The sequence below is a fragment of the Lampris incognitus genome, chromosome 20 (assembly GCF_029633865.1).
Source record: "Lampris incognitus isolate fLamInc1 chromosome 20, fLamInc1.hap2, whole genome shotgun sequence".
In the NCBI taxonomy this organism is placed as follows: domain Eukaryota; kingdom Metazoa; phylum Chordata; class Actinopteri; order Lampriformes; family Lampridae; genus Lampris; species Lampris incognitus.
Window position 1 is genome coordinate 15,233,399 of NC_079230.1, and position 10,043 is coordinate 15,243,441.

The 10,043-nt window shown below is 44.5% G+C and overlaps 1 protein-coding gene across 1 annotated transcript in view; it reads right to left on the bottom strand.

The window, feature by feature from the left end:
• Positions 1-9,831, bottom strand: part of lratb.1 (lecithin retinol acyltransferase b, tandem duplicate 1) — a 37,639-nt gene extending 27,808 nt beyond the window's left edge. Inside the window, exons 1-8 of the mRNA XM_056300154.1 lie at positions 9,467-9,831; positions 8,904-9,004; positions 8,608-8,677; positions 4,615-4,745; positions 3,613-3,701; positions 2,134-2,233; positions 1,486-1,529; positions 499-695 (exon numbers count right to left, since the gene is read on the bottom strand). Coding sequence (XP_056156129.1) covers positions 499-695; positions 1,486-1,529; positions 2,134-2,233; positions 3,613-3,701; positions 4,615-4,745; positions 8,608-8,677; positions 8,904-9,004; positions 9,467-9,737 — 1,003 coding nt within the window. The 5' untranslated portion in view covers positions 9,738-9,831. The remainder of the gene's footprint in view (positions 1-498; positions 696-1,485; positions 1,530-2,133; positions 2,234-3,612; positions 3,702-4,614; positions 4,746-8,607; positions 8,678-8,903; positions 9,005-9,466) is intronic.
• Between the last annotated feature and the right edge of the window lie 212 nt (positions 9,832-10,043).

Sequence of the window (10,043 nt, forward strand, 5' to 3'; positions counted from 1 at the left end):
TATGAAAACAGTTGGTGGTTCAGACTATGGTCATGTCCTCAGCACATTTGCTGAATTTGTGTAGGGTGGGTGTGTGTGTGTGTGTGTGTGTGCATGCACTGTAACAACATAACTGGGTCAGCAGCAGATGAACCCTCTAAGTGTGTGAGATAGTCTGCTAGTGCATTTGCATGGATGTGTATGTGTGTGTGTGGAGGGGTGTTTTTGTGTGTTTTTGTCGTATAGTGAGAGGATTTGAGTGTGCATAACTGTGAATGAACATGTTGTAGTTTTTAAATGTTGAAGAAGGTATGCCCAATCCCACAAATGAGTTTCATTGTCCTTCAATATGATATAAAAGTCATATATTTTTATGTTTATTTGCATGTATATTTGTATGTATTAGCATATTTTTGCATTTTGATGGACATGTATATTTTTCTTGTTCCTACTTGCTGAACACACAAGTAGTCCGTGTGTGTGTGTGTGTGTGTGTGTGTGTGTGTGTGTCCCCAATACCTGGTAGCTCCTTGATGACCACCTTGCTGAAGTCACAGGTGACGTCTGGCAACAAGTATTGCCGTGGGTCCCCAATCTCGTATACCAGTTGTTCAGCAACTGTACCAAATGACACCAGGCCACCAGTCCTGGGCGGTTTACACAGAACAAAGGAGCCGTCGCTGGAACATTCTACCACCGGAAAGCCCATGTTGTCCCTAAAAGAAGAAAGAGCAGATAGGGGGTAAAGAAACAACAACGTATATTTGAAAAACTGAAAACACAAGTTGAAAACACCAAACGGACAAACATCAGTTGATAAGACCAAACAGATAGTCAAATGCTCTGAAATGATAATCATCTGATTCGCCAGTGGAAAATTCAAACTTCTTGTACAGCAAAAACACCATTTCATATACCTCACCATATTCTCTTGTGTAACTGTAGTGGGTATGATTGAGTCCCTGGTTCTCTACCTCTGAGACTTGCAGTCTTAACTCTCACTCCACACACACACACACACACACACACACACACACACACACACACACACACACACACACACACACACACACACACACACTGTATTTAGATGGCAACTCTGAGGAATGATGTCCTGTCTTACCAGTCAGGCACTTTGTGCCAGTCAGTAAATATTCCACCTGTACTCTGGGCCCCGCATTCTATCAGGTGGCCTGCAAGACTATGATACACACAGACACACACACACACACACACAATGGTGTTAAAACCACACAGGCAGATAGTGGCATCACTAATCACTATAATACATTTTGCACAGACAAATGATCTTTCTATCTACAATAGACTGGTACTTCAAATCCACTGTACTAGTATTATGCACTAGTTTTATGGGTGAAAATGCATGTATGTGTGCTGGTGCATGAGTGTGTGTGTACCCGAGTGTGTGTATACCTAAATGTATGACTACAGGGATAAAGAAGTTATGCATGCTGTGTGTGTGTGTGTGTGTGTGTGTGTGTGTACCTTCCAGCTGCCAGTAGGTCATAATCGTTCCTCTTCCAGCCAAACTGAAACAGATTGACAAAACACAGACAAGTCACATACACACATTCCTCCTCTCTTGCCTCCCACAATCTCACCCTCCCCTTCACACACACTCCATGATGTTGACAGTGCTTCTTTTCTCCTGCCAAAACACAGAGCTTCCCATACATGCATGTATATATAAACACATAAAAATCCAAGCTCTCTCCACTTTCTTGCGCAAATGCACATGGGCACTATACATACCTCAACACATGCACATTTTCACATAGACACATCAACAGGGTAGGCACTACAGTCTTCTGCTTTTACACTGACTTGAACACATTTGAGCACACTCATACAAAAACACTCGTTTTAGTGCCCCCCTCACTTACTATTTTTCTGTTTGTGTCTCTCCCTCTATTTATGTGTATGTATACCTATGTGTGTATGACTCTCATTTCTTCTCTTTCTGTGTGTGTGTGTTTGTGTGTGTGGGTGGGTATCTATGCATCTCTTTATGAAGCACACCCTCACGCAGGTACAACATGGTGCCATGGTTTTTAGCCCCACTTCACATGCTTTCTCTCTCTCACACACACACACACACACACACACACACACACACACACACCAACTCTGTACCGTGTGCATGAGTGGCCCCAGAGCCACGGCACTGTCCACACAGCGACCTGTGACCACAATATCAGCGCCTAGATCCAGACAGCGCTTGATAGAAGCTGCCCTGAAAACACAGAGATAGTGGCTACAAGGAACACATTTTGATAGAATTTTTGGCTTGATGTACTATACTCTACATGATGTGTTATCCCCCCCCCTCCCACAAGACAGACTCCCACTTATCCCACTACTTGGGGTGCAGGTTCAGCCAAGTGTGGCACGTTTGGGTTGCATATCTTGGTTAATGGTATTTCGACATGTACGACCACATAGAAGATTGCATCTGAGCCTGCTGGTTGGGGAATGACAGGAAGACGGATAAAAAGAGAAAAATATAAGAAGGAAACCAACAAGGGAGTCACCCACACTCATTTTAAGTTAAATTTACTAATGACAGACACTTTTCTTTTGTGTATTATTGACAGCAAGGGAAGGAGAGAGAGAAGGAGAGGGAGAGAGGAACATATTCTTCATTTCTAAATACACCACTATCATTTCAGCAGCAGTGTGGAATATTCTACTATTGTACTGTTCTACAGGATTCTAGCCATTGACCCCCATGCAAAACCACTCCTTTATGCCAACTTACAAAGGCCGACTGGTTTTTTTTGTGTGTTAGGTGTTAGTGGTTAAAGGTAATGAAAGGTATATCAACACACGATGCCATTTTAAAGCTTATTCTGTACATTCCCAGTAGGAATTTTACCTGATATCAAAAAGACAGCATTCACAAAATCTCTAGAGTGAATCAATTTTAAATGACCTTCCCTCCTGTTACTGAGAGCTGAAAATGTTTGGAAAGATGTGGACCAACGAGCTCAAGCTCACAAATGCAGATTCCAGTTTTAATGCAATTTTGAGATGGACATTCAGGGTTGTTTTTTTTTTGTGAACTATCATGCATTTTTTTTTCTTAAGTTTTAATTATTTTTGTGCATTTGATCTTTAGGTGGCCTGAACTACAGTGACCATCAGTTATTACCAGGACATTGTGTATGTTTTTCAGTCAAGGAGGTAAGAAACAGGAAAATTAAGTAAAGGTAGACATATATAATACAAATGTTAAATTAATTTTTTATATATAAGTACAATTAAGTTGGTTCGTGTGTGTACAGTTTGGACAAAATGGGAAGTAATAGTCTAAGCTGCTCCCCAGTTATAGAAAGCACATAAGCCATGTAAATATCATACTGTCACTTTATTCACTGGCTGCTGTGGTGAAGTACAGGTGCCTTTGCTGCAAACACTTTGAGTTTGAGGCCTGCAAATGACGCATGTCAACAATCGCATCCACTGTGCTTGTGCCTTGGGAATGAGTGTGGGTTTCATGACCAAGGCTGGGTACCTCTTTGTGACAATAAAATTAGTTAGTTCTTCACTCCCTCCTTCCTTCCACCCACCAGAAACACTGGAATGTAGGAGTGCGAGTCTTTGTCCCCTTACCCCAGGTAAGCATTCATACTGTGGAGCATTTTAGGCAACTGTTGTGTGCTGTTTCCTTCGGCCATCTTCACCTCAGACAGACTGTCTTTCTGGAGGAGGTGAGAAGAGGAGAGGAGAGGAAGACACAGAGAAATAAAATGACAGATGACTGTGGAGGCAATTTTTCTGACGTACACTTAAACATCATACTAATATTGACTTAGCAAAGAGTTATGGGTTCCATTCCCTGTGTGGCTCAATGGACAAAACACAACACTATAGCCGTTTTCACATATGAACCTCAGACAATATCCGGAAAATCAGATCCAGGCATTTTCCGGAGTTGCTCTTTCATACATGTCTAATGTTAAATGAACCCAACAGGATAGTCCGTGTCAGATGCGTTCTCATCTACTGGAAATACTGTATTTGGTTTAGGCGAGGGGGGCGCCTGGGTAAAGCGTCCAGGAGGCAGGACATAACGGAGATGATGGATGAGGCTACCGACTCATTTGTAATGATGACTGTTTTTGCGTTGATATCAATACTACATGTATTTGGATGTATCTGCCATATCAACGAAAGAGTGGAAAGCGAAAAAAAAAAAGAGCATACAACTGGTGTGGTTTTGCGCCATTTGAATGATAGAAATGTCATCAACACACCCACTTGCTCACTGTGAATACGCTGGACAATGACCTGCTCTAGTCTCACATGAGCTCAATCGGACATTATGCAGACTTGGCACTAGGGAAGCTGGGTGGGTAAAGTCTATTTAATGTCTGGTCAGTTTAATTCAGCCATTTGTGTTCTCACATACAGCTCCACTGGGTAATGTCTAGATAACTTCAGGTTTGCAGTGCATGTCTGAATAACACTACAAGGGTTAAGGACTCAATTTCCAATGGTGAAATCATGTTGAATATGTGCACACTCAGGGCACTGATGCTCTTTGGATAAGGGTCCACCACACTGACTGATGAAAAAGTGAATCATAACAACAGTTCTGGTGGTAGCCCTTACCTGGGGCATAAGGTCATCGCCTGTCACCACAGCAACCTTGAGGTTAAGTCCTGCTTTTTTGATGACTTCCTGTATGGCCTCAGCACATGCCAGAGGGTTGACACCACCCGCATTACTGACCACACGGATACCTGGGCAAACAGAGGACAGAGGTAAAGAGAAAGAGACAGAGATAGATGAACAGATGAAGAAAGTGAGAGAGAGAGAGAGAGAGAGAGAGAGAGAGAGAGAGAGAGAGAGAGAGAGAGAGAGAGAGAGAGAGAGAGAGAGAGAGAGAGAGAGTATGAGAACACAGGGGATATTCAATGCCTGCACACAAAATGAATGTAAAACAGGAACAAGCTCGGGGGACCTCCATAATGGCTGTACATGGCTGTAATAATCTAATATACTCTAGGACAGGGGTGGTGGCGAACCCAGCCACTGAGGATGCACAAGCCAGTGCATCCTTAGTGCCGGTCCCAAGCCCGGACAAATGGGGAGGGTTGCGTCAGGAAGGGCATCCGGCGTAAAATCTTTGCCAAATCAAATATGCGGATCATAAATAAGACTTACATACCGGATCGGTCGAGGCCCGGGTTACCAACGACCGCCACCGGTACTGTTAACCAGCAGGGTGTCGGTGGAAACTATGCTACTGTTGGGCGAAGGAGAAGGAGAGGGGGAAAGCATGTCCAGAGGCAGCTAGAGAGGAGGAAGGGTAGGCATGTGCAGGTGAGAGTTGGAACTTTGAATGTTGGCACTATGACTGGTAAAGGGAGAGAGCTGGCTGACATGATGGAAAGAAGAAAGGTAGGCATACTGTGTGTGCAAGAGACCAGGTGGAAGGGGAGTAAGGCCAGGAGTATCGGAGGTGGGTTCAAACTCTTCTACCATGGTGTGAATGGGAGGAGAAATGGGGTAGGGGTAATTCTGAAGGAAGAGTATGTCAAGAGCGTGTTGGAGGTGAAGAGAGTGTCAGACAGAGTGATGAGTATGAAGCTGGAAATTGAAGGTTTATTGCTGAATGTTATCAGCGCATATGCCCCGCAAGTTGGGTGTGAGATGGATGAAAAAGAAGAATTCTGGAATGAGTTGGACAACATGGTGGAGAGGGTACCCAAGGAGGAGAGAGTGGTGATTGGAGCGGACTTCAATGGACATGTTGGTGAAGGGAACAGAGGTGATGAGGAGGTGATGGGAAGGTATGGAGTCAAGAAGAGAAATGTGGAAGGACAGATGGTGGTCGATTTTGCGAAAAGGATGGAAATGGCTGTGGTGAATACATATTTCAAGAAGAGGGAGGAACACAGGGTGACGTACAAGAGTGGAGGAAAGTGCACACAGGTGGACTATATCTTATGTAGAAGGCGCCATCTAAAAGGGATTGGAGACTGCAAGGTGGTGACAGGGGAGAGCGTAGCTAGGCAGCATCGGATGGTGGTCTGTAGGATGACTTTGGAGACCAAGAAGAGGAAGCGAGTGAAGACACAGCCGAAGATCAAATGGTGGAAGTTGAAGAAGGAAGACTGTTGTGTGGAGTTCAGGCAGGAGTTAAGACAGGCACTGGGTGGTAGTGAAGAGTTGCCAGATGGCTGGAAAACCACTGCAGAAATAGTTAGGGAGACAGTTAGGAAGGTACTTGGTGTGTCATCAGGACAGAGGAAGGAAGACAAGGAGACTTGGTGGTGGAATGAGGAAGTACAGCAAATTATACAGAAGAAAAGGTTGGCAAAGAAGAAGTGGGATAGTCAGAGAGATGAAGAAAGTAGACAGGAGTACAAGGAGATGCAGCGTAAAGCAAAGAGAGAGGTGGCAAAGGCAAAGGAAAAGGCATATGGTGAGTTGTATGACAGATTAGACACTAAGTGTGGAGAAAAGGACTTGTACCGATTGGCTAGACAGAGGGACCAAGCTGCAAAGGATGTGCAGCAAGTTAGGGCGATCAAGGATAGAGATGGAAATGTGCTGACAAGTGAGGAGAGTGTGCTAAGAAGGTGGAAGGAATACTTTGAGGGGCTGATGAATGAAGAAAATGAGAGAGAGAGAAGGTTGGATGATGTAGGGATAGTGAATCAGGAAGTTCAGCGGATTAGCAAGGAGGAAGTGAGGGCAGCTATGAAGAGGATGAAGAATGGAAAGGCAGTTGGTCCTGATGACATACCTGTGGAGGCATGGAGATGTTTAGGAGAGATGGCAGTGGAGTTTTTAACTAGATTGTTTAACACAATCCTGGAAAGTGAGAGGATGCCTGAGGAGTGGAGAAGAAGCATACTGGTACCGATTTTCAAGAACAAGGGCGATGTGCAGAACTGTAACAACTACAGAGGTATAAAGTTGATCAGCCACAGCATGAAGATTTGGGAAAGAGTAATAGAAGCTAGGTTAAGAGGAGAGGTGACGATCAGCGAGCAGCAGTATGGTTTCATGCCACGAAAGAGCACCACAGATGCGATGTTTGCTTTGAGAATGTTGATTGAGAAGTATAGAGAAGGCCAGAAAGAGTTGCATTGTGTCTTTGTAGATTTAGAGAAAGCTTATGACAGAGTGCCGAGAGAGGAGGTGTGGTATTGTATGAGGAAGTCAGGAGTTGCAGAGAAGTATGTAGGAGTGGTGCAGGATACGTATGAGGGAAGTGTGACAATGGTGAGGTGTGCGGTTGGAATGACAGATGGGTTCAAGGTGGAGGTGGGATTACATCAAGGATCGGCTCTTAGCCCTTTCTTGTTTGCAATGGTGATGGACAGGTTGACGGACAAGATCAGGCAGGAGTCTCCATGGACGATGATGTTCGCGGATGACATTGTGATCTGTAGCGAGAGTAGGGTGCAGGTTGAGGAGAGCCTGGAGAGGTGGAGGTATGCACTGGAGAGAAGAGGAATGAAAGTCAGTAGGAGCAAGACGGAATACCTATGCGTGAATGAGAGAGAGGACAGTGGAATGGTCAGGATGCAAGGAGTGGAGGTGACAAAGGCATTTGAGTTTAAATACTTGGGGTCAACTGTCCAAAGTAACGGGGAGTGCAGTAGAGAGGTGAAAAAGAGAGTGCAGGCAGGTTGGAGTGGGTCGAGAAGTGTGTCAGGAGTGATTTGCGACAGAAGGGTATCAGCAAGAGTTAAAGGGAAAGTTTACAAGATGGTTGTGAGACCAGCTATGTTATATGGTTTGGAGACAGTGGCGCTGACGAAAAGACAGGAGGCGGAGCTGGAGGTGGCAGAGTTGAAGATGCTAAGATTTTCACTGGGAGTAACGAAGAAGGACAGGATTAGGAGCGATTATATTAGAGGGACCGCTCAGGTTGGACGGTTTGGGGACAAAGCAAGAGAGGCAAGATTGAGATGGCTTGGACATGTGTGGAGGAGAGATGCCGAGTATATTGGGAGAAGGATGCTGAATATGGAGCTGCCAGGGAAGAGGAGAAGAGGAAGGCCAAAGAGGAGGTTTATGGATGTGGTGAGGGAGGACATGCAGGTGGCTGGTGTGACAGAGGAAGACGCAGAAGACAGGAAGAAATGGAAACGGATGATCCGCTGTGGCGACCCCTAACGGGAGCAGCCGAAAGTAGTAGTAGTAGACTCTAGGACAGGGGTGGGCAATCTGATCCAGAAAGGGCCAGTGTGGGTGAAGGTTTTTGTTCCAACCAAGCAATTACACACCTGTGTCTCCTAATCCAAGTTCCTCAGCAAAGACTCTACTGGTTGATTAGTAGAATCAAGTGTGTAACTGGTTGATTGGAACAAAAACTTTCACCCACACTGGCCCTTTCTGGATAAGATTACCCACCCCTGCTCTAGGATATAATACAACCACTGTTGCATGATGAAAGACAGACGCAGCAAGGCGGCTGATATTGTATCCACGACTGTAGTACTAATTCAGGACATTGTGAATGAAAAGTGTGTGTGTGTGTGTGTGTGTGTGTGTGTGTGTGTGTGTGTGTGTGTGTGTGTGTGTGTGTGTGTGTGTGTGTTTGTGTGTTCATCTATCTTTGTTTGTCAGACCAAACTAACCCACCATTCTTATGGATGTCATTGATGAAGGGGGCCAGAGCTATCTGGACAAAGTCAGGTGCATAACCCATATTCTGCAGGATGAGAGGAATACATTAAGTTACCAAGTTACAAAACTTATGTTAGCTCATCATTTGGTAAGGAAGCATGAAAAACACAATGAGTGACAGGGCCTATATAGAACTCACACATACTGCTATAGCCATTTGTCATGCACACAAACATGAATCTATATTTCCTTTTAGATAATTCAGCACACAGGGTACACACACACCACTGTGCACATAATGTGTAACTCACAGGCATTTTGGCCTTGACTGCGGTAAGCAGAGACATAGTGATCTCACTGAGGTAGTCAAACACCAGGAAATCCAGCTTCCCACTGTATATCAACTGGGGCACTTCACACACACACACACACACACACACACACACACACACACACACACACACACAAATATAAATATAGTAGGTTTAAGTCTCGTACATCTCATGTTTATTCACTTTCCTCGATGAATTGAATTATTGAGTGGACATTAAGGTCGTTTGTAGCTCCAATTGTACAGCACGTCATTGAAAGCAGCAAATGTCACTTCTTCAGTTGTTGGACCAACCATAAGCGCATAACAACTTATTATAGGGCGAAACAAATGACGGAAAATGAAACTGATACACGTTAAAGTTGCAAAATGGGTCGGGAGAGTACGTCGACAGAACTGAATTATTAATTTATTAATTTAACATGAAGGTTGAAATCGAAGTGAAGCGCCGTTAACTTTGCCTCCAATTGGCAACCCGTTCGTCACATGACATTCAGATGGGGGGGGGGGTATTGCCAACATTGAGGATTAAAATCACTTTACCTGATGTGGCAGTGTCTCCCCAAAACCCAGAGGCGCATCCGATCCTGACAGTTTTATTGACGGAGGTTGTGTAATGTTTGATACTCCGGTAGCAGCTCCATCTTCTTTGACAGCTTTTCGTGTATGTGGATTGCGATTCCCTGACAGCTGAGTTAGACTGCAAATACCTCGGGTTACAACAGACGACCAAAGATTTTGTGTTTCCTCCGTTCGGAAAACGTTTCAAAGCCAACGGATGTGCGACACGGCATAAATTCGGAAAGTTAGACATTGCTGTTAGATTATTAAAAGTCGAAAAACGCTAGAAAGTCAACTCTACAGTTCAAGGTACAGCTGTCCGTCGCCATAAACAGTCCGATGTGGAACAATTTCTTGTCGGAATCGTTCCGTGAAGGTTGGATCCACGCAAGAGGGTGAAATCACGACGCTAAGTAGTTATTGCCCGCTCACTGTTTGTCATTGTGCAATGCTGGGTATATGACCTCTGTCCCGAGGGATCTTATGACAGTTAATAAAGGCTTTTGGACAAAGTAACAGCTGCGAAACTTGTGAGAGGACCTGAATAACATATAAGAGG